This window comes from Anomaloglossus baeobatrachus, chromosome 8, assembly GCF_048569485.1.
Source record: "Anomaloglossus baeobatrachus isolate aAnoBae1 chromosome 8, aAnoBae1.hap1, whole genome shotgun sequence".
NCBI lineage: Eukaryota > Metazoa > Chordata > Amphibia > Anura > Aromobatidae > Anomaloglossus > Anomaloglossus baeobatrachus.
In genome coordinates, this window is record NC_134360.1 from 208,295,628 (window position 1) to 208,320,502 (window position 24,875).

A 24,875-nucleotide genomic window follows, 5' to 3' on the forward strand; every position below is an offset into this window, starting at 1 on the left:
AGAAAAGGTGGTAGGAAAAAATTCACAAGCTGTATTAGTTTCATCGGGGCATACAGGTTCAATATCATTACAGAAAAAATGTTTCTTAATGGTTAAACGTCTGATGAATTTATTAACATCTAAAAGGGTTTCAAAGACGTTGAACCTCGTAGTTGGGACGAAATTCAAACCTCTTTGCAAAACACTTATCTGATCTTCATTTAAGACATTGGCTGACATATTTAATACCGTAAGGTCATTATGGCCCCCTAATAATTCCCTCTCCGGGTTCAGTGAAAGAAAATGTCCTTTTCTATTGTGGTGTTTCCGTCCGGCCCGTCTGTAATGTTGTTTTTCTTTTTTGTTTTTTTTGGGAATTTTTCCTGGGTGTTTTTTGACAGATTCATCTGGGCAGTCCGTGTATTCAATACAGAAGATCCCTCAGAATCTGTAGTATCAATGTTGTTATCAGAGGAATCCATTTCCGTAGAGGAAAAACTTACTCTTTTTCTGATAATTGATCTGGGTGTCTGTCTGTATTGTCTCCGATTCTGGGGCCAATCATATACTTGGTTGTTTTCGTAGTCAAAAACATCTCTTTTGAACTTTTTTTCCTTCATAAGAGTAATAGAATCTTCCAATTTAGTTAAATTATTGCTGATTTTTTCTTTGAGGATAGAAAATTGTGAATTACTGGAATAGGTTTTTAATTCAACCTCAATCTCTTTGACTTTTGATTCCGTCTCATTTAATTTCAACAGTTCTCTCTCTGTAATCAGCTTAATAAGTTTGAGGGAGCATTTCAGAACACCTATATGATGCTTGTAACAGAAGTAGCAGAAGCCCTTCAGGTGCTTCACAACACTTTATCTCTGTTCACGGTGGCTGCACAAACAGCTGCCGTGTGAATGCTATTGAGAAAATTGTGTTACCACATAGAGGGGGTGATATCACAAAAATCATGCGCAAGAAGGAGGCAAAATGGATTTTCTTGATGGAGACTAGAGCCCCTCAAGGCATGAATTTAAGAGATGAATTAAGAAATATATATTAATGCATTTGAAATTGGTACACGGCTTTGATAAAATGAAATGATGGTTTGGTTTTTTTTGGGTTTTTTTTTTGTTTTTTTTTTTCCTTATATGTACAATGTCGATAAAAATTTATAATATAAAATATATAAGGATGCACTTGTACGTCTAGAATATATTTGATACATGTGTTTTGTCACTTTGCATACTTTTACTGCAGATCGTCCCCTCTCTATATATGTATATATGGGGTTGCTATTCATACAATGTACTTAGTTATTCTGCTCTGTTTTTATCTGCTGCTATTTTGTTTGGTTCTGACTTTTTTCTATGGTGTCATATCCGTCTTAAATTCAAATTTTTCCTCCTCCTTTTTTTTTTTTTTTCTTTTTTTCTTTTTTCCCTTTAAATCCCCATGTGGTTGTTCATTCAATGTGGATTGAGATTAAGAGCATGTAGCTCGAAACGCGTACTCCTCTGTCATCCCATCCTGTCTTTATGGGGATTTTTTATACTTTGTGGATATGATCCAATTTTACTATGAAAATTGAATAAATAAAAGAAGCAAATTTTATTACATTTCCTGGACACGAGTGCAGGATTTTTTTCTTTTTCCTGGAGTTTCTTGGCCGGGCCGGCCTTCCCGTGCACCTGTCCTTCATTGGAGTCTCCATGTGATCTGGGTGAGCTGATTCTACCTTTCTGTTTCTCTGTTGTTATGGCCTTCGTGCTCCCTTGATCTTATGAATTTCTCTGCAATACAAGTGTGTTTATTGGATCACACCAACGGATCTTTATGTATTTGAATATGGAGACCCCTAATCCTAATATTTCTACGAATACCGATGATTTTTTCAATGTTAATTGTCAGACAAGACTTAACAGAGCAGCAAATATTTTTCTACATAAAGCTGGGGATACAACCTCACAAGATCAGAATGATCTGAATACTTTAATGCATCAATTGGAGAAGCATATGACATCTCGGCTGAAAACATGGTGGGATTTTAAAACCTTATCCGCTTACTTGGATCAGAAAATGATCCCCAGAGGACTGAGGATAAAAAAACGACCTACCACTGAGTTTGATACTGATTTTCTGAAGGAATGGGACACTGTCCTCTCTGAATGCTCCCTCAAACTTATTAAGCTGATTACAGAGAGAGAACTGTTGAAATTAAATGAGACGGAATCAAAAGTCAAAGAGATTGAGGTTGAATTAAAAACCTATTCCAGTAATTCACAATTTTCTATCCTCAAAGAAAAAATCAGCAATAATTTAACTAAATTGGAAGATTCTATTACTCTTATGAAGGAAAAAAAGTTCAAAAGAGATGTTTTTGACTACGAAAACAACCAGGTATATGATTGGCCCCAGAATCGGAGACAATACAGACAGACACCCAGATCAATTATCAGAAAAAGAGTAAGTTTTTCCTCTACGGAAATGGATTCCTCTGATAACAACATTGATACTACAGATTCTGAGGGATCTTCTGTATTGAATACACGGACTGCCCAGATGAATCTGTCAAAAAACACCCAGGAAAAATTCCCAAAAAAAACAAAAAAGAAAAACAACATTACAGACGGGCCGGACGGAAACACCACAATAGAAAAGGACATTTTCTTTCACCGAACCCGGAGAGGGAATTATTAGGGGGCCATAATGACCTTACGGTATTAAATATGTCAGCCAATGTCTTAAATGAAGATCAGATAAGTGTTTTGCAAAGAGGTTTGAATTTCGTCCCAACTACGAGGTTCAACGTCTTTGAAACCCTTTTAGATGTTAATAAATTCATCAGACGTTTAACCATTAAGAAACATTTTTTCTGTAATGATATTGAACCTGTATGCCCCGATGAAACTAATACAGCTTGTGAATTTTTTCCTACCACCTTTTCTGAACAAATGTCTTTGATTGTATTATGTGACCTTTCTGATCTAGGCTCAGAATCCCAAAATCATTGTGATACACGGTTTTCAAATAGAGTTCCTAATCCAAACTACTATCCTACTCAATCTAAAACCACGAGTATGGAAGATTTCCAAAATGTTGTAGAATCTGAATTAATTAAATTGAAAAAAAGTAAAAAAAATATTAATCATAATTTGAGCATACATGAACAGACCGCCTTATCCCAGTTACAGGATAACAACAGTATCGTTATTAAAAGATCTGATAAAGGCGGTTCTGTTGTAGTTTTGGATATTGGACTCTATGAAATGGAACTAAACAAAATGCTTAGAGAAAATTCCATTTATAAAAAAATTTCTAATAATCCCATTAATGAGGTAAAAAAATGTTTATCTAGAATTCTGGAGGAGGGTGTGCAACTTGGGGTAATTTCGACAAAGCAAAGTGAATATTTAAATCCATCAACATCTATTATTCCATTGTTTCACGCTTTACCGAAAACGCATAAAAATCGCTTTCCTCCAGAGTTCAGACCTATTATATCAGGGATTGGTTCTATGACTGAGCATCTATCAGAATGGTTGGATTTACGTTTACAATCATTGGCACAAATCTCACCAAGCTATGTAAGAGATACCAAACACATTCTGAGTATTTTTTCTAATTTTTCATGGAAAGAAGGATACAGCTGGCTAACCTGTGACATTACCAGCTTGTACACTTCCATACCCCATGAATTAGCCCTCATGGCCTTGAAACATCATATGTCTGGACATAGTGGCTACTCATCTGATCTTCAAAATTTTATTTTGGATGTGACTTAGTTTTTATTAAAAAACAATTTTTTCACCTTCATGGGTAGTTACTATGTCCAGACTCAAGGCTGTGCTATGGGTGCGAAATTTTCCCCCTCCCTAGCAAATATTTATTTGTCTTGGTGGGAGGAGGGAAACATTTTTTCTGTGGACAACCCATTTTCACATAATATTGCAATATTCCTCCGTTATATTGATGACGTGATCATTGTGTGGAAAGGGGAGGATGAGGAGATTGTAGATTTCATGACATATCTAAATAACAACCCCTACAATCTTGGGTTTACATATGAACATCATAAAGAACAAATTACATTTTTGGATGTTATTTTTTCATCTAAACCTGGGAATGAGGGTGTAACTTGCAGTTTATTTAGAAAGCCGACAGCAGGGAATTCCCTGCTCCACGCTAATAGCTGTCATCCAAAACATGTAGTGGATAACATTCCCACAGGAGAGTTCATACGGGCAAGGAGGTGTTGCTCATCAGAGGAAGCATATGTGAAAGAATGTAGGATCATTAGGGAAAGGTTTCTCTGTCGGGGTTTCTCTGATGCGATTATTTCCAAAGCTAAAGCACGTGCAGATTCTAAAACCAGAGATCAGTATCTATTGAACAAACAAATGGACCTCACACATAAACAGCCATCAATTGTATTTTCCACTAAATATAGTATGGATTTTTATTCTATTGTCAACATCATTAAGAAATATCTCCCTATACTCAGTACGGATGATACCGTTAAAAATATTCTTGAGGAGGGAATAAAATTTGTCTCTAAACGTAACAACACTATTGCCTCTATGATCTCTCCCAGTGACCATACAAATCGTAATAGAGGTGGGGTGTATAATTGGCTATCTGTTACGGGCTCATATAGGTGTGGACAGAAGGTATGCGGCTTGTGCAAATATATGCCTAACACGAAAAAAATTGTATCTAGTGTAACGAAAAAAGAATATAATATCAATTCTTTTATAAACTGTAGTACAACTCATGTCGTGTATCTCATTACATGCGATACATGTAATATTCAGTATATTGGAAGCACTGGCCGTAGCCTTAGGAAAACGATTTCAGAACACCTATATGATGCTTGTAACAGAAGTAGCAGAAGCCCTTCAGGTGCTTCACAACACTTTATCTCTGTTCACGGTGGCTGCACAAACAGCTGCCGTGTGAATGCTATTGAGAAAATTGTGTTACCACATAGAGGGGGTGATATCACAAAAATCATGCGCAAGAAGGAGGCAAAATGGATTTTCTTGATGGAGACTAGAGCCCCTCAAGGCATGAATTTAAGAGATGAATTAAGAAATATATATTAATGCATTTGAAATTGGTACACGGCTTTGATAAAATGAAATGATGGTTTGTTTTGTTTTTTTTTTTCCTTTTTTCCCTTTAAATCCCCATGTGGTTGTTCATTCAATGTGGATTGAGATTAAGAGCATGCAGCTCGAAACACGTACTCCTCTGTCATCCCATCCTGTCATTATGGGGATTTTTTATACTTTGTGGATATGATCCAATTTTACTATGAAAATTGAATAAATAAAAGAAGCAAATTTTATTACATTTCCTGGACACGAGTGCTGGATTTTTTTCTTTTTCCTGCTGCTTTTCTTGTGTATGAAATACAGTATATCAAATACTCCTCGTGGGAACCTAGTCTGAAGGAACCGTCCAATCTCTGTATGCGCATGGTCACACTGAGTTTTATGTGGATTTTCGTTTTACATATATATATAAAATATATTATATATATAAAATATATATATAATCTTATTGATTTCAGTGGAGAAAAAAAAACTTCAATCTTTTTTTTCTACCATTGTTATAATAACTATGATGCTGCAAAAAAAGTGACAAGTCCATCTGCATTAAATTAACTATTTTATGTATATAGGTGCCCACTTTGGAAATTACTATTTCATTGGAAGGGTCTCCAGACATTCAGTACATCACAAGGTTTCCCGATGCTGAGACCCCCGCAATCAGGATTAGATCCCAGCATCAGGTGGCCAGTTGTTGCTGCGTAGTGTCATCATCAGGAAAATGAAAGGGGTTTGGGTTTTTATATTACATAATGTCATTTCTATAATTGCTTTTCATTCCAAATTTTGCACCGTTTTACAGATCTTGGGATGGTTCAACTTTGTATGACTTACATGCCCATATCTGCGGCTTAGGAGGGTTGTTCATACTGACGGATGCCCTTTAAATGTTTGCATTTTGTACACAAAAATATACATTCTTGCAATTGAGTTTTATTACAAATTTTCATCCGTTTGGTTTTTAGAGAGTCTTTGTTTCCCTTACATTTACACATCTTTGGGTACTGAGTTAACTGAGAATCCATCAGTGTGGTCATTCTGACATTCTCATATCTGAGCTTCTCTTAGCTGATTTATGAACGCATAAAAGATAAGGCAAACTTTGATCATAAATCTGCTAAGACGGGCTCAGAAAAAGACATATAAAATGATTCTAAACTCTACCATCAGAATAAGCTCACTGCCAGACTATCAGTTAACTCACTCTGGAGCCAGCAGTGAGCAGTAACTAACAGCCTGTAAAAGTCATATGGTGCAAACATCTAATATATAAAGCTGAATGTGTGTGTGTGTGCGTGTGTGTGTGTGTGTGTGTGTGTGTGTGTATGTATGTCCGGGATTGGCATCTGCACCGTCGCAGCTACAGCCACAAAATTTTGCACACTCACACTTCTGGACCCCGAGAGCGTCATAGGCTATGTTTTGAGGGGAAATATTAACCCCGCTCTTTACAGTTATTCACCAAAAAACCTGCCTCCATTAAAGCGAATGGAGCTAGGAGCCACAGTGCAGCCAGAACTTCAGAAGAATGCGCAGCCACGCCCTTATATGGAATGTTGGCGTGTCACAATACAGCCAGGGAAAGAGACAGACACAGACAGGGAAAGAGGCAGACACAGACAGGGTAAGAAACAGACAGACAGGGTAAGAGACAGACACAAAGAGACAGACTGACAGGGAAAGAGACAGACTGACAGGGAAAGAGACAGACTAACAGGGAAAGAGAGGGAAAGAGAGAGACAGGTTAAGAGAGGGAAAGAGACAGACAGGGAAAGTGACAGAAATAGATAGACAGGGAAAGAGATTGATTCAGACGGAGAAAGAGACAGAGACAGTCAGAGACAGACAGGGAAAGAGACAGACAGGGAAAGAGAGAGACAGATATATACAGAGGGGGAGACAGACAGAGAATGGGAGAGAAACAGAGAGACAGTTACTATCCCGGGCGTTAATACATTCTATTTGTACATTCTATCCCGGGAATGTTAATACATTCTATTTTGTTAACAGCAGTTATTAATCCGGGCGAAGCCGGGTAGTACAGCTAGTTTTTAATAAAATCCAATTGAAAAAATATATTTAGTCCAAAATGCATGCATTAAGAAAAAGATGAACCTGAAGGTGTGCATAGCTTTTAAGTAAAGCCAATCTCCCAAAAACTGGTCTGTAGTATGATTATTCACACAAACAATACCTTCTGCATGGGCTTCATCAATGTAGATAATCAAAAAATCTGCCACAGAGGAGAAATCCTGGACAAGCTTATTGTACTCGCTAAGCCTGAAAAGAAACGGAGGTCATGTGCAGCTGCCAAATGTGAGGACCAAAGGACGCTGACCTGAGAAAAAATGAATTTAAAAAATGACATAAGAAACACATTTTCACATATTATAGCTCATGAACATTCTCATTCTGTATTTTTAGTATTTTATATACTGTATATACTGTGTATATCTAATATACAGTATGTCCACCCATATCCTGTCTACCGCCATTAACTTGAGAACGGCGACAGCTATAGGCATAGAAGTGGTGTCTAGGGATAGTAAAGTAGCCATGCACTGCGCAATGAAACCACCTATAGCGCCACCTGGTGGAAAACAACGGAGTTCGCATTTTTATCTCGAAAACGAGATAGAGAAAAAAAGTGAATTAAAAAATTGTAGGGCATCATCAATTCAATACGAACGACACCTTGCATACAGAAATGCTATGATATGAAACCCATGACCCCCCCAAAACATTGAATGCTGGTCACGCATATGGCGCTCATCTAACTTTGATGCTCAAAGTGGCCACCGTCAGCTGCAATGCACATCTGGACTCTGCACAGCATACTGTATCTTGCTGCACGTTGTGCAATATGGTAGGTGACACATTTGCACAAGTATCTGTGATACGTCGTCGCATGTCCTCCAATGTTGGTGGAGGGGTCGCATACACCTGCTGTTTGATGTGACCTCACAGAAAGAAGTCCAATGGGGTCAGGTCAGGTCAGCGCGGAGGCCACTCCACACAGCCACCATACCCAATGACTTGTAGGAAGGTCTCTATGAGGTATCGCTTCACGTCCGCAGCCTTGTGAGTTTTACATGTTCTAATCATAGCATTTCTGTATGCAAGGTGACGATTCGTATTGAATTGATGATGCCCTGCAACTTTGTAATTCACTTTTTTTCTCCATCTCGTTCCGTTTTCGAGATAAAAATACTAACTCTGTTGTTTTCGACCAGGTGGCGCTATAGGTTGTTTCATTGCTTAGCGCATGGATACTTTACTATACCTAGACACCACTTCTATTCCTATAGCTGCCGCCGTTCTCAAGTTAATGGCGGTGGACACGATATGGGTGGACACACTGTATAAAGCTGAGTGTATGTATGTATGTGTGTGTGTGTGTGTGTGTGTATGTATGTCCACTAAAGGAATCCGCACCGTCGTATTTACAATCACGAACTTTTGTGACTCAGGGAACGTCATAGACTATGTTTTGTCCGGAAAATTTTAATTTTAATTTTATCTGTTTTTATATAACTTCGTATGTGAGGCTGAATATAAAAAATTATTATCTATATATATAATTGCCTTATTCTGTCTGTCTGTCTGTCTGTCTTGCTCCAAAATTGTGTCCTTACGGTGACACAAAGCTGATTGGCCGCTGGGCTCGCCATGGCCCCGCCCCCCGCACAGATTGGCCGCTCGCCCAGGCTGCGCCCCCACACGGATTGGCCGGCCGCTTGCCCAGGCTCCGCCCCCCCCCACAGATTGGCCTCTCGCCCCGGCACCCTGCAGGCATTGGCAACTCGGCCACGCCCCGCTCCCATCACGCAATGCACGCTAGCTCTGGCCCCGCCCCCCCACACATTCCCCGAACCGACACGGTCAGGGAGCCACGACTACCAGGTGAGTACTGTACCCCTGGGAGCCCACATCAGCGTACGCCGCCAAACCAGCCGACACATACCTTCGCACTGCTGGGGCTGGCCGGCGTATGCTGATGTGGGCTCCCGTGCTAGCGGGGGACGAGATACGCTGGTAACCATGGTAGCATAGTTACCAGCGCATCAAGGTCCTGCAGCGGCGGAAAATACACACACGCACACACATAACAGCACACACACACACACACAAATCAGATCACACTCACTCTCACACACACATCACACACACATCACATCGCATCCACACATCAAGGTCCTGCAGCGGCGGAAAATACACACACGCACACATCAGATCACACTCGCTCTCACACACACACACATACACACACACACACACACTTCAGATCACACACACCTCACACACACACACACTTCACACACACATCACATCGCATCCACATACTCACAACATCCTGGGATATCGCTTGCTTCTCGGCGGCGATACTGTGCTGTGAGCTTCCAGGACCTGCCGGAGGATCACATGGCCAGAAGCATGTGGTATCTCCGGATGTTGTGAGCATAAGCGCGTATGTGCGATATCGTCAATGTGTGTGTGCGTGAGTGTATGCGATCAGGGGTGTGTCAGTGTATGCGATCGGGTGTGTGTCAGTGTATGCGATCGGGTGTGTGTGAGTGTATGCGATCGGGTGTGTGTGAGTGTATGCGATCGGGTGTGTGTCAGTGTATGCGATCGGGTGTGTGTCAGTGTATGCGATCGGGTGTGTGTCAGTGTATGCGATCGGGTGTGTGAGTGTCGGCAGAGGAGCACGGTGTGCTGGAGGAGGCTGGGAGGAGAGAGGCTGATCCTGGGGAAGGCTGGGATGGGGAGGCTGAGAGAAGAGAGGCTGATGCTGGGGGAAGCTGAGGCTGGGGTAGGCTGGGAGGAGAGAGGCTGATGCTGGGGACCGAAAAGGCTGATGCTGGGAGGAGAGAGGCTGATGCTGGGGGAGGCTGAGGCTGGGGTAGGCTGGGAGGAGAGAGGCTGATGCTGGGAGGAGAGAGGCTGATGCTGGGGGAGGCTGAGGCTGGGGGAGGCTGAGGCTGGGGTAGGCTGGGAGGAGAGAGGCTGATGCTGGGAAGAGAGAGGCTGATGCTGGGAGGAGAGAGGCTGATGCTGGGGGAGGCTGAGGCTGGGGGAGGCTGAGGCTGGGGTAGGCTGGGAGGAGAGAGGCTGATGCTGGGGACAGAAAAGGCTGATGCTGGGAGGAGAGAGGCTGATGCTGGGAGGAGAGAGGCTGATGCTGGGACGAGAGAGGCTGGGGGAGGCTGAGGCTGGGGTAGGCTGGGAGGAGAGAGGCTGATGCTGGGAGGAGAGAGGCTGATGCTGGGGACAGAAAAGGCTGATGCTGGGAGGAGAGAGGCTGATGCTGGGATGAGAGAGGCTGATGCTGGGGACAGAGAGTGTGATGCTGCGGGTAGAGAGGCTGATGCTGCGGGTAGAGAGGCTGATGCTGGGATGAGAGAGGCTGATGCTGGGGACAGAGAGGCTGATGCTGGGGACAGAGAGGCTGATGCTGGGAGGAGAGAGGCTGATGCTTCGGGCAGAGAGGCTGATGCTGCGGGTAGAGAGTCTGATGCTGGTGCAGCATGGGGGATGGAGCACGATGGGGGGTGCGCAGCATGGGGAATGGAGCACGTTTGGGAGTGTGCAGCATGGTGAATGGAGCACGTTTGGGAGTGCGCAGCATGGCGGATGGAGCACGTTTGGGAGTGCGCAGCATGGCGGATGGACCACGTTTGGGAGTGCGCAGCATGGCGGATGGAGCACGTTTGGGAGTGCGCAGCATGGCGGATGGAGCACGTTTGGGAGTGCGCAGCATGGCGGATGGACCACGTTTGGGAGTGTGCAGCATGGCGGATGGAGCACGTTTGGGAGTGCGCAGCATGGTGGATGGAGCACGTTTGGGAGTGCGCAGCATGGCGGATGGAGCACGTTTGGGAGTGCGCAGCATGGGGGATGCAGCACGATGGGGAGTGCGGAGTATGGCGGATGGAGCACATTTGGGAGTGCGCAGCATGGCGGATGGACCACGTTTGGGAGTGCGCAGCATGGCGGATGGAGCACGTTTGGGAGTGCGCAGCATGGCGGATGGAGCACGTTTGGGAATGCGCAGCATGGGAGATGGAGCACGATGGGGGGTGCGCAGCATAGGGGATGGAGCACGATGGGGAGTGCGCTGCATGGGGGATGGAGCACGATGGGGAGTGCGGAGTATGGCAGATGGAGCACGTTTGGGAGTGCGCAGCATGGCGGATGGAGCACGTTTGGGAGTGCGCAGCATGGCGGATGGAGCACGTTTGGGAGTGCACAGCATGGGAGATGGAGCACGATGGGGAGTGCGCTGCATGGGGGATGGAGCACGATGGGGAGTGCGCTGCATGGGGGATGGAGCACGATGGGAAGTGCACACCTCCCCCCAACACACACACACACACACACGCGCGTGCACTGCACAACACACCACACACCACACACACACAGGGAACCACAAACAACTGCCCTACACAGACACCCACACACACAGACAACGCTGCACACACACAACACCCAACACACAAACACCGCGGAACACACAAATATACGCACATACCGCACAACACACACATTGCACAAAACATACCTCCCCCAAAACACACCACACACACACAAACCGCGCAACACACACAATGCTACAGACACACAGCGCTCCACAAACAACGCAACACACATACAACACCGCTCTCACCCCCCGTCACACCCAGGCATCACCCAGAACATGTACAGCGCCCTACACAAACACTTGGTAACTACACACAACAACATCTATATATATATAACAAAAATCATACATGAACTACACAATACGTAAATTCTAGAATACCCGATGCGTAGAATCGGGCCACCTTCTAGTACAGTATATAATGATCTACAGAGGTATTTGATACACTGCTGATTTTGCAAGTTTTCCCACTTGCAAAGAATGGAGAGGTCTGTAATTTGTATCAGAGGTACACATTGTATGATTTTTAAATACTTAATTGGCATTTTATTGCATGAAAGAAGTATTTGATCACCTACCAACCAGCAAGAATTCTGGCTCACACAGGCTTGTTATTTTTTTCTTTAAGAAGCCCTCCTACTCTGCACTCATTACCTGTATGAATTGCACCTTTTTGAACTTGTTACCTGTGTAAAAGACACCTGTCCGCGCACTTAATCACACTCCAACCTCTCCACCATGGCCATGACCAAAGAGCTGTCTAAAGAGACCAGGGACAAAATTGTAGACCTGCACAAGGCAGGGATGGACTACAGGACAGTAGGCAGGCAGCTTGGTGAGAAGGCAACAACTGTTGATGCAATTATTAGAAGATGGAAGAAACACAAAATGACTGTCAGTCTTACTCAGTCTGGGGTTCCATGCAAGATCTCACGTCAAGTGGTAAAGATGATTCTGAAAAAGCCCAAAATCAGCCCAGAACTGCTCGGGAGGCCATGGTCAATGACCTGAATAGAGCTGGGACCACAGTCTCAAAGGTTACCGTTAGTAACATACTACGCCTTCATGGATTAAAATCCTGCAGAGCACGCAAGGTCCCCCTGTTCATGTCAGCACATGTCTAGGCCCATTTGAAGTTCACCAATAACCATCTGTCTGTCCCTGTTGAAGTTACCTACAATAAAAATTACAGACCGCTCCATTCTTTGTAGGTGGGAAAACGTGCAAAATCAGCAGAGTATCAAATACTTATTTTCCCCAATCTATATGCACTTGCACCCCTATGTAAAAGCAAAGTCCTGTCATAATGTTGCGTAAAGTTCTTGAAAAGGGTATTCTCATTTAATAAGTGTATAGTATTTCACTAGGATATCTCCATTATACATAAAGGTCTTCTTTTTGGGAATGCTGCTGATCCCCAGAACGACAAGAACAAGGCTCCTTTGTCCTTGTGCTCAATGGTGTAAATACTATGATTGAGCAGAAGCGTATGTGTAGCGCCCCTGAATACATCTATATAGGTAAGGATGGTTGACCTTAGGGAGATCAACATCCAGCACCGTGGAGCACCATCACATGTTTTCTCAACGCAGTGATTCTAGAGCAATGCCCCCTGGGAAATATGCAAAACAAGGAAGCCACGGAGACACCATCACATGTTTCTCAACGCTGGCAGGTAACTAGCCAGGTCTTTCACCGGGAAGGAAAAACCACGGGAAGGGCAGTCTACAGTCAAGGAAACCACCTATGCCAAAACATGGTATCCATCCACAGACAGCTGTTTCGGGGTATTTGCCCCTCATCAGTGTGGAGTAGGAAACTGGCTAGTGGGAGCAATGCCTAGTAGAAAACTATATAGGTAAGGATGGTTGACCTTAGGGAGATAAACATCCAGCACCGCAGAGCACCATCACGTGTTTTCTCAACGCAGTGATTCTAGAGCAATGCCCCCTGGGAAATATGCAAAACAAGGAAGCCGCTGAGACACCATCACATGTTTCTCAACGCTGGCAGGTAACTAGCCAGGTCTTTCACCGGGAAGGAAAAACCACGGGAAGGGCAGTCTACAGTCAAGGAAACCACCTATGCCAAAACATGGTATGAATCCACAGACAGCTGTTTCGGGGTATTTGCCCCTCATCAGTGTGGAGTAGGAAACTGGCTAGTGGGAGCAATGCCTAGTAGAAAACTATATAGGTAAGGATGGTTGACCTTAGGGAGATCGACATCCAGCACCGCAGAGCACCATCACGTGTTTTCTCAACGCAGTGATTCTAGAGCAATGACCCCTGGGAAATATGCAAAACAAGGAAGCCACGGAGACACCATTACATGTTTCTCAACGCTGGCAGGTAACTAGCCTGAATACATCTAGTTACGAGTTACTAGTTACGAGTACAGAGCACCCGAGCAGGGTAGTGCTCGCTCATCACTAGTTATGTGTGCAGAGCACCCGAGCATGGTAGTGTAGTGCCCCTGAATACATCAGGGTGCTACAGGCAACTGCATCCTTACCCAGGGTGCAGGGCCTACCCCCCTATGGTTCCAGGTACCCAGAAAACAGGTGTGACTCCCATCTGCACCACAAAACCCAATCACCTCACATCAGTCACTGCCAGACACACCAGGGGGATTGGACTAGCTGGAAAATGGGCCGGCCACTTGGGGACTGGGCAGACTGAAAAAGAGAGAGAAGAAGTGAGCTCCAGAGAGTGAGGAGCTAGGAGAGTTAGCTTCTGGGAAGCTGAGAAAAACTGATTGGGTCGCAAGCAGTGATCCGGGTCCGGAGGAGTCGGGGAACGGTTGCAGGGACGTTGGACAGGGGTGTGACAGACGTAGTCTTGGAGGGACTGTCGGCACCAGAAGGGCCCAACAGAACTCACCGGTACCGAGCACGACTGGGTACAGGACCCTAGGTCAGGAGCCGATTCAACGTCCTGACAATTCACTGAAAGGGAGAGTATCTTCAAGGACTTCCCTAAACGCTCAGAGACTGAAGGTATCAGCACAACGAGGGGGACAGGGTTATTCCAGACACAGCAACCCACTGAGGTCCCAAGTGCCAGCTCTTAGGAGCAAGGCTACACTACATATAGTGAGAGAGGGGAGCCAGCACGATCTGAAAATGGCATGCATCATATAAAAAGTGCAAATTCACAGATTTATTCCAACTGTACTGTAATATAAATGAGATTTTTAGCAAATAATTGATCAATTCTTTGAGCCACCCCTGCCAACGTCACGGCAAATCTCAATAGGGGGGTCCTACTCTATATTCTGTATTTCATGTGCCATGCGGCCTCCTAGATAAAGTTAAAAGCAGAACCATAATGGAGCACACATACCTGTAACCTGTATATATAACCGCTTCTATGTTGCAAAAGAGGCAATTGTGGATAGAGGCCAGCCCAGGTCCCAGCATGTGGAGCAAGCTCTACACATACCAGGACTATATCAGAACTGACCCTCACAGTGCCAGACAGCAACCATTGATAAAGGCGGACCAGATCCAAGTATGGTCAGTTCTGATATAGTCCTGGTATGTGTAGAGCTTGCTCCACATGCTGGGACCTGGGCTGGTCTCTATCCACAATTGCCTTTTTTGCAACATGGAAGCGGCTATATACAGGTTACAGGTATGTGTGCTCCATTATGGTTCTGCTTTTAACTTTATCTAGGAGGCCGCATGGCACATGAAATACAGAATATAGAGTAGGACCCCCCTATTGAGATTTGCCGTGACGTTGGCAGGGGTGGCTCAAAAAATTGATCAATTATTTGCTAAAAAATCTCATTTTTTTTTTATTATAGTACAGTTGGAATAAATCTGTGAATTTTCACTTTTTATATGATGCATGCCATTTTCAGATCGTGCTGGCTCCTTTTTCTCTGTTATGACTGTAGTTATGCTACAATTTCTGGTGACTGACCATCACCATACCATGCACGCCTGATCTTGGTTTGCAATGTATTCCTCCTGTTGGTGGCTGTTCAGATTCAGTTTCCTCACCCCTTTCCACAGGCAATGCTAATTAAGCACCATTCTTGGATCTGGTCCGCCTTTATCAATGGTTGCTGTCTGGCACTGGGAGGGTCAGTTCTGATATAGTCCTGGTAGGTGTAGAGCTTGCTCCACATGCTGGGACATGGGCTGGTCTCTATCCACAATTGCCTTTTTTGCAACATGGAAGCGGCTATATACAGGTTACAGGTATGTGTGCTCCATTATGGTTCTGCTTTTAACTTTATCTAGGAGGCCGCATGGCACATGAAATACAGAATATAGAGTAGGACTCCCCTATTGAGATTTGCCGTGACGTTGGCAGGGGTGGCTCAAAAAATTGATCAATTTTTTGCTAAAAAATCTCTTTTTTTTTTTTTTTTTTCTTATTATAGTACAGTTGGAATAAATCTGTGAATTTTCACTTTTTATATGATGCATGCCAATTTCAGATCGTGCTGGCTCCTTTTTCACTACATATAGTGAGCAGGGCCCCCAACAGCTTCAAGCCACGGGGACCATCAACGGACAACAAATTGTGGACGAAGGCAGGCTCCGAATCACTAAGTGACAATGGTGGGACCGGGTACTTGGACGGGCTCGCGGCAGCTGTACTCAGAGACTTTGGTTTACCTACAGTGTGTGTGTGTCTCTTTTCTCCACCTCATCCAACACCACGACTACCCGCAGTGAGTACCCTTCTCCCTGCACCCTGTCCTCCCAAAGCTACCAATCCCCTAAGCCCAGGGCCTTCCCTACCTGCGGAGGGACTGACATCTTGCTGCTTCACACCATCTGCCCTGGTCCTCCCTCCAGCAGCGGCGATACTCCCATTACCGCAACCCGCAGGTGGCATATATGCAATGGATCTTCTTCATACTGAGAATCGATGAGGCTCGAGGGCAGTGTGACCACCATCGATCGATTGTAGCATTTTCTAGAATTGGAAAATCTCTGATCTACAGTGACAGAATCCTAATAACTGCCAGGAGAAAGTGACACTTAGTGAAGGGGATTTACAAATGGTGTAAGTTATTGTCTCAACGGGATCACATTTCTTTGAAGCTAAATTTTATTTGATCTGCTCGACCTAGTTTCTAGAAATGTCAGGGTGTCATGTTTTTGCTGCAGGTAATAACTACTTTCACTTGTAACATAACATTATATAACATATCTCTCAAATAGCGATGATAACGACATTCCTATAAAAAAACCTTCTCCAACATGGCTATGGGGTTTACATTTAATAGGGTTGTCCAAAGGTTACCTACTCATTGTAAACTTTTGTAAAAAGGTAGATACACTGTATAGTACATGGCAATGTCCACTATTTAACTGTTTTCGTGTTTGCCCTCTAATATTGGAATATTGGTTGGGTCCCATCACAATAATGTCCATGATTGACAACAGAGAAAAACCAAAGTCATATAAATAATGTTCCCTTTTGACTTTCCTTAGTGGTGTATACTTCATGTGATATCTCATGATTATTGCTTGAGCAGCTTTGCCACCTATGGAGAAATGATGACCATCCACCCAACCAACCTAATAAAATTCTCTAATTTCATCTTTTAAATATTTTTATAAACGTCATGTTAATTTTTTAATTTTACCTTGAAGGCATAGATAAAATGTGAACTAAAATATTTTTTGCAATGACACCACATGCCAAGATTAGAATGGCATCTATTTATCATCCAAATGAGAAAGAAGAAGCTATCATTGTTGCATTCTTACCTCGGAAATAATCCCAGATATGATGAAGTTCTCCATTCATATCCACCACTGGTGTATTGGGTGCTGTCTGCCCTAAAAAAGCTTCATCTTCCAAGCGAAGCCACATAATTTGGAGAAGCGACCACAAGAATTTAAAAGTGAAGACCGTCGGTCCCCAGTCCTCATACTGAAACTTTGGGACGTGGGCTCCAGTCATCTCAAAGCGAGACTTCAGGATAGTTTCCATAGTTCGTGGAGCTAGGAACATAAGCGTCTTACCCACAACAACATATAGAAAAAGAGAGCAGAAGATCAGAGCTTTTTGCGCACATCGTGCTGCACTTTTTACGAGCTGGGCAGACATCTCCATTATGAGTAGACCCAACGAGGAACTGTGAAATTTAAAGCTTGTACAATGTATTTATTAGTGGCCAAACCTGCTTCATGGAGATTGTCCCCTCGGGGAACTATTTGCTGGCAGCAAGTGAAATCTAGGTGTTTCCTTTTAACAAACACGCTATATGGTTATATGAATATGTATGAGTGTATAAGGAAAATAAGAGTATGATCGTAATGTAGAATATATCAGTAGACGTAAATATACCTGTCACCCATTGTGAGGCAAATCCCGGGATATGAAGATGAATTATGACTCCAGTCATAATCTCTCATCACTCCCTGGCAGTGCCCCCTCCCTTCTTGTTCTCAGTGTTCCACTCACACCTCCATGGCCATGTCCTGTGATATGGAGATGAGGTGGTGTGGGAACAATGGACACAGGATGACTCCCTGCCGTCACCCTGTAACAAGAGTTGTATCTCATTAGCAAGGCTATGGAACTAGCTAGACAGAACGACTCCAGTAAAAAATGGTTCATATCTCGCAAGCCATATTTCCGATAAATATGGCAACCATAAAAATGGTGTCTCCGCATGTGGACGATGCCGGCACCCCCTTTTTATGGGAGCAGGACATTGGGAAATGCCCCAGGCGTGATATCAGCCAATGGGGAACTGGCAGACAGGTCATGAGTCCCCTCGTTCTGTAGCTAAATTCATAACTGTCACAATGAGAGCATTGGCGTCCGCCTACGACGCTCCCAGGCAAAGTTATGGCCAATATCCCCTTTTGCTGGATAATTCTGATCCATGCAGGGGGAGTGGCAGTGCTTCCCTGTGAGGTCACTAAGGTAGGAGGGGACCTGGATCTGCCCAGGTTGATAACCCTACTTCGGCCATTTTCCAGCGTCTTTTCGCTGGGGGCACGTGTAGGAAACATCTGTGGGAAGGATCCTAGAAACCTGGGTACAGCGCCCCCCTGTGGCCAGACGCAACAAGGTAACTGCTGGAACTGTGTATGCCTGTTTGTAACCCATGCTTTGATTGTAACTGTACTCTGACATATGTATATTCTGTAGATTCCCTATTGTATATATTGTAGTTCTAGTGTGCTTTAGGCTGATTAAATTATATAATTAATCTTGGGCTGTTCTGTTATCTCGATCTTGAATCCCACGTCTGTGTGTTCGGCTAATAGTTACCGTGAAGCGGTTGGTGGCAGCGAGTTTGTGCCAAGGATTATTGTGGGGAGGCCAGTGAGATTCGGGGAGATTTTATATATTCCACCCGCGGAGGTCGGGGGGAATATATACCCTACTCTCACCGGGGACCCTTCAATAATCGGCATAAGTAGTATAGCGGCCTCCTTGCTTATTGTCGGGCAATTCCATAATTGGCCTGACTATAAGAGGGGCGCTAGAGAGCGCGTCACGTGCTCTGTCTGTCGGTCGGGAGGTATAAAGGAGGGGTGACCCCCACTTGTTACCCCCCGATTGTGACGTACTGGTAGCCAGCGCGGGGGATTTCTGAGTGACCCCCCCGGTGGTTTGTGACATATTGGTGGCATAGCGGTGGGATCGAGATAATAGTGTGTGTGAGTGTGAGACCCATACTCCCAGACACTAAAGACTGCCTGCAGCAGCTGTGGCTGCTGGGGTCTTCAGACTAGCTCAACACTAGAGTGTCAGAGTGCAGATACTGTAAGGTGTGTGGAGGCATCAGGTGTCAGTTCTGTGTCAGTGACCAAAAGTCTGCAAGAATGGCTGATGGCACCAGGAGCAGAGCTATGCAACTGGCCAATGCTAAGGCAGGAGCCGAAGAGAGGGAGGACGGTGCTGTGGACAGCAATGAGGAGGTTGCCCACGAGTCCTCCAGGAGCTCGACGCCAGAAAACCGTTCTGCCGAGGACATTGCGCAACCTGGCACTGCTGGACAAGATGAGGAGGAGCTCACCCAAGGTTCCTCAACGAGCCAGATGCCAGCCCTCCGCTCTGAAAGGGACAGTGAATCACCAGGCTCCGCAGCGTGCCGCAGATCACCACGTGCCATTCCACCGAGCCTGGGAGGCTCGGATAGCCTTCTTCAAATGGCTATGGCCCTTCTCCAGGCTGGAGACCAGAAGGGCTACAAGGAACTCCTGGCAGAGCGCAGGGCAGAGCGGCACGCAGAGCGTGAGGCTGCGGAGCGAGAGCGGCAGGCAGCGCGTGAAGAGCGAGAGCGAGAGCGACAGGCAGACCGTGACTACCAGCTGCAGCTAGCTCAGCTCCGGCCCTCATCAGCCACATGTGACCTTCAAAACACCAAACTTCCAAAGGTCCGTGTTGAGGACTTCCCAGTGCTGGAGAAGGATGGAGACTTGGACTCTTTCCTGACTGCTTTTGAACGGACTTGCTTGCAGCACCATCTGAACAAGGACCAGTGGGCCAAATACCTGACCCCCCGTTTAAGGGGTAAGGCCCTGGATGTCCTTGGGGACTTGCCTGCTGAGGCAGATCAGGGCTACGACACCATCAAGCGGGCCCTGATCCAACAGTACAACCTCACTCCAGAGTCCTACCGCAAGAAGTTCCGGAGCCTACAGAAGGGACCAAAGGACTCCTGGGCTGACCACCGGCGGGCACTTGCCCGAGCTGCCGACCACTGGACCCAAGGCCTGCAGCTTTCCACCGGACCGGAGATCCTGGACTTGTTCATCACGGAGCAACTCTTGTGGAACTGCCCTGAGGATCTCCGCCAGTTCATCCGAGACCAGAAGCCAAAGGGGTCCACGGCTACAGCTGCCCTTGCCGATGACTACACCAACAACCGGGCCCCTGAGGCCAGGAGAGCGGCCACCAGCAGCACCTGGAGAGGGGGTAAGATGAATTCTGCAACTGCCCCACCTGCCCCTAGACTGCAGGGGGTGTCCCCCTCAACTCCCCTCTCCAGGCCCGTGGCGGAACCAAGACGGTGCCACCAGTGCAACCTACCTGGACACTTCAAGGCCATGTGCCCTCAGCGTCCCAAGGCCCCGGCTCCGTCCCCGTCCCAAGGGCCGCCCAAGGTGTATTGTGTGGGTGGGGGTGGTGGTAGGTCCCTGGACAGCTTCCAACCTGTCACCGTCGGCCGGTCTGTGACCATAGGACTGCGAGACAGCGCCTCGGAGGTGACTCTGGTGCGGCCTGAGATGGTGTCCCCCCAAGACTTGATCCCTGGAAAAACCCTCGCTGTCTCCGGGATTGGAGGCACTGACCCGGCGCTGCCTGTTGCTGACATTTATGTGGACTGGGGCGCAGGGCGGGGGGTGAGGGAGGTGGGGGTAACTGATCGGATCCCTGCAAACGTGCTACTTGGGACAGATTTGGGGCAGATAACCTCCCAGTTTGGGCCCCCCCCAAGGGCTGAACCTTCAGCCCGTACTGACATGACTCCTAACAATGTTAATGTGTTATCTATGAATGATGTAAGGGAGGAGGGAGTGAACTCTGATATTTCTGCTTGCATAGACACCATAGACACACACTCAGCTGCAGCTGTGACAGGGGAGGGGGTCAGAGAAAGGTGTGACAATGCCTCTACAAGTAACCAGCCTGTGAGCTGGGATCTGTTGCCCTCTGCAGGGGTAAGCAGAGAGCAGGGTGCTGCAGGGGGAGGACCAGTGTGTGGGGTGGGGGCTACCACAGCAAATGTGGGGTCCCCAGAGATTTCACAGCGGGGTTCTGTTGCTGCAGGAGGGGAACAGGCAGGTGAGATTGGGGCCGGTCCAGGAGCGGAAGTGCTCCCAGGTAAGATCTCGGTGCATGGTTCCCCCACAACCGGGGTGTCAGGAAGCCAGGTAGGTCTGCCTGAACCGGTGACTTGGTCAGGAACGGAGGAGGAGCAGGCACGACCCACGGTCGCAGCGGCTGTGGCCGCTGTCACCCGCAGTGGGAGTGCTGGAAGCCAAGGGGCCTCCCGGAGGTCCGATAGCTCTTCCCCTTCTGACCAAGTGGCAGCCGAGTCAGGTGGAGGCCAGGACACAGGTCCCGGGGTACTGACTGAAGATGTGACAGTCTCGTCGATTCTGGCCACATCTAGTCAGGGGTTTCAGGCAGCGTTAGAAGCTGACGACAGCCTGAAAGCTCTTAAGGAGCAGGCGGCACAGCCTCCCTCGGACTCGGACCCGGAGCGAGTGGTCTGGGACCAAGGACGGCTGTACCGGGCCACGGTCCAGCAGGGTTCACCGGAGGCGTGGCCCAGGGACCGACAGTTGGTGGTACCCTATCCGTTCCGGACGGAGTTGTTGCGGATCGCACATGAGATTCCGATGGCCGGACACCTAGGGATCGCTAAGACCAAGGCCAGGTTAAACCAGCATTTCTACTGGCCAAAAATGGGGGCCGATGTGGCTGCCTACTGCCGTTCGTGTGAAACCTGTCAGAGAGTGGGGAAGGCGGGGCCACGCCCCAAAGCCCCACTAGTATCTCTGCCAATCATCGATGAGCCTTTCAGGAGGGTGGCTGTGGATCTGGTCGGCCCGCTGGCCATCCCCAGCAGCTCCGGGAAACGCTTCCTACTGACGGTAGTGGACTATGCCACCCGGTACCCAGAAGCAGTGGCCTTGTCGTCCATTCGGGCTGACAAGGTGGCCACCGCATTGCTGGAGATTTTCTCCCGAGTGGGTTTTCCCCAGGAAATGCTCACTGACCGGGGGACCCAATTCATGTCCCAGCTGATGGAGGCCCTCTGTAAGGAAGTCCAGGTGCGACATCTGGTGGCCAGCCCGTACCATCCACAGACTAATGGCCTGTGCGAGCGGTTCAATGGCACCTTAAAGCAGATGCTTAAGATGTTGGTCGACTCCCATGGGCGTGACTGGGAGCGGTATCTCCCACACCTGTTATTTGCTTACCGGGAGGTTCCACAGGCCTCAACGGGATTCTCACCGTTTGAGCTCCTGTACGGGCGACGTGTGCGGGGCCCCCTGGCTCTGGTGAAAGAGGCTTGGGAAGGGGATTTGGCCACCCCTGGAGTGTCGGTTATCGAGTATGTCATGCGCTTCCGGGACAAAATGCAGGCCTTGACGCAACTGGTACACGACAATATGGCTCAAGCCCAGGCCGATCAGAAGCGTTGGTACGACCAGAACGCTTGTGAGAGGACCTACCAAGTGGGTCAAAAGGTGTGGGTACTGGTCCCCGTACCACAGGACAAGCTTCAGGCAGCCTGGGAAGGCCCATACCTCGTGTACCAGCAGCTCAACCCTGTGACGTACCTGGTCACCCTGGACCCTGCCCGTGGAAGGCGGAAGCCCTTCCATGTGAACATGATGAAGGCACATCATGAGCGGGAGGCATGTGCGCTCCCCGTGTGCAACCTGCCCGAGGAGGGAGAAGCGGAAACCCTCTTGGATATGCTAGCCCAGGTTAGGGCAGGCGGATCCATTGAGGATGTGGAGGTTGGCCACCAGCTCTTGGAGGACCAACGGTCCCAGCTGTGGGCCACCCTACACCCCTTCCGGGGGTTGTTTACCAACCAGCCCGGAAGGACTGACTTGGCTGTCCATCACATGGACACTGGGGATCATCCCCCGATCCGGCGTTCAGCATATCGGGTCTCCCTGGAGGTGCAGCAACACATGCGCCAGGAGATTGACGAGATGCTGAAGCTGGGTGTGATCCAGGCATCCAACAGCGCTTGGGCCTCACCTGTAGTCCTCGTCCCTAAGAAGGACCGAACCACTCGGTTCTGCGTGGACTACAGGGGGCTCAATGCGGTCACGGTCGCCGATGCGTACCCAATGCCACGCATCGATGACCTGCTCGATCAGTTGGCCGGGGCTCAGTACCTGACCATCATGGATCTGAGCCGGGGATATTGGCAGATCCCCCTGACTCGCAAGGCCAGGGAACGCTCTGCCTTTATTACCCCATTTGGACTGTACGAGTCCACGGTGATGCCATTCGGGATGAGGAATGCCCCTGCCACTTTCCAGCGGATGGTCAACACCCTGCTCAAGGGACTTGAAGGGTACGCGGCCGCGTACCTGGATGACATTGCCGTCTTCAGTCCCACCTGGGAGGACCACCTAGAGCATCTAGCACAGGTGCTCAGGCGGATCCACCGGGCAGGTTTGACCATCAAGCCGGGAAAGTGTCAGCTGGCCATGAGCGAGGTCCAGTACCTCGGTCACCGGGTAGGTGGGAGAACACTGAAGCCCGAGCCTGAGAAAGTGGAAGCCATCGCATCCTGGCCCACCCCCAGGACCAAGAAGCAGGTGATGTCCTTCTTGGGGACCGCTGGGTACTATAGGAGGTTTGTTCCATGCTATAGTAGCCTGGCAAAGCCCTTGACGGACCTCACCAAGAAGAAGCTGCCCTCTGCAGTCGATTGGACAATGGACTGCGAGACAGCCTTCCGGGCCCTAAAGGACGCCCTGTCCAGCCCGCCCGTGCTACAGGCAGCCGACTTCACGCGGCCGTTTGTAGTACAGACCGACGCCAGTGACTTCGGCCTCGGTGCGGTGCTCAGCCAGGTGGACTCTGCGAGCCAAGAGCACCCAGTCTTGTACCTGAGCAGGAAGCTGTTACCAAGGGAAGTTGCCTATTCCACGATGGAGAAGGAGTGCCTGGCCATAGTGTGGGCCCTGCAGCGTCTGCAACCCTATCTATACGGGCGCCACTTCATCGTGGAGACGGACCACAATCCCCTCAGCTGGTTGCACACCGTCTCTGGGACGAATGGGCGATTGTTGCGATGGAGCCTTGCGCTCCAGCAATACAACTTCACCATTCGCCACAAAAGGGGCCGTGACCACGGTAACGCAGACGGGCTGTCCCGACAAGGAGAGGTCGCGGACGGGCGCACGGGGGAACACCGGAGTGTGCTGCCCCCTAGCGCCCTCAAAAGGGGGGAGGTGTGAGGCAAATCCCGGGATATGAAGATGAATTATGACTCCAGTCATAATCTCTCATCACTCCCTGGCAGTGCCCCCTCCCTTCTTGTTCTCAGTGTTCCACTCACACCTCCATGGCCATGTCCTGTGATATGGAGATGAGGTGGTGTGGGAACAATGGACACAGGATGACTCCCTGCCGTCACCCTGTAACAAGAGTTGTATCTCATTAGCAAGGCTATGGAACTAGCTAGACAGAACGACTCCAGTAAAAAATGGTTCATATCTCGCAAGCCATATTTCCGATAAATATGGCAACCATAAAAATGGTGTCTCCGCATGTGGACGATGCCGGCACCCCCTTTTTATGGGAGCAGGACATTGGGAAATGCCCCAGGCGTGATATCAGCCAATGGGGAACTGGCAGACAGGTCATGAGTCCCCTCGTTCTGTAGCTAAATTC

The 24,875-nt window shown here is 47.6% G+C and overlaps 1 protein-coding gene across 1 annotated transcript in view; it reads right to left on the minus strand.

Annotated features, from left to right (window-relative positions):
• Window positions 1–17,599, minus strand: part of DIO1 (iodothyronine deiodinase 1) — a 41,021-nt gene extending 23,422 nt beyond the window's left edge. Inside the window, exons 1-2 of the mRNA XM_075321075.1 lie at window positions 17,243–17,599; window positions 7,279–7,422 (exon numbers count right to left, since the gene is read on the minus strand). Coding sequence (XP_075177190.1) covers window positions 7,279–7,422; window positions 17,243–17,591 — 493 coding nt within the window. The 5' untranslated portion in view covers window positions 17,592–17,599. The remainder of the gene's footprint in view (window positions 1–7,278; window positions 7,423–17,242) is intronic.
• Window positions 17,600–24,875: the final 7,276 nt, after the last annotated feature.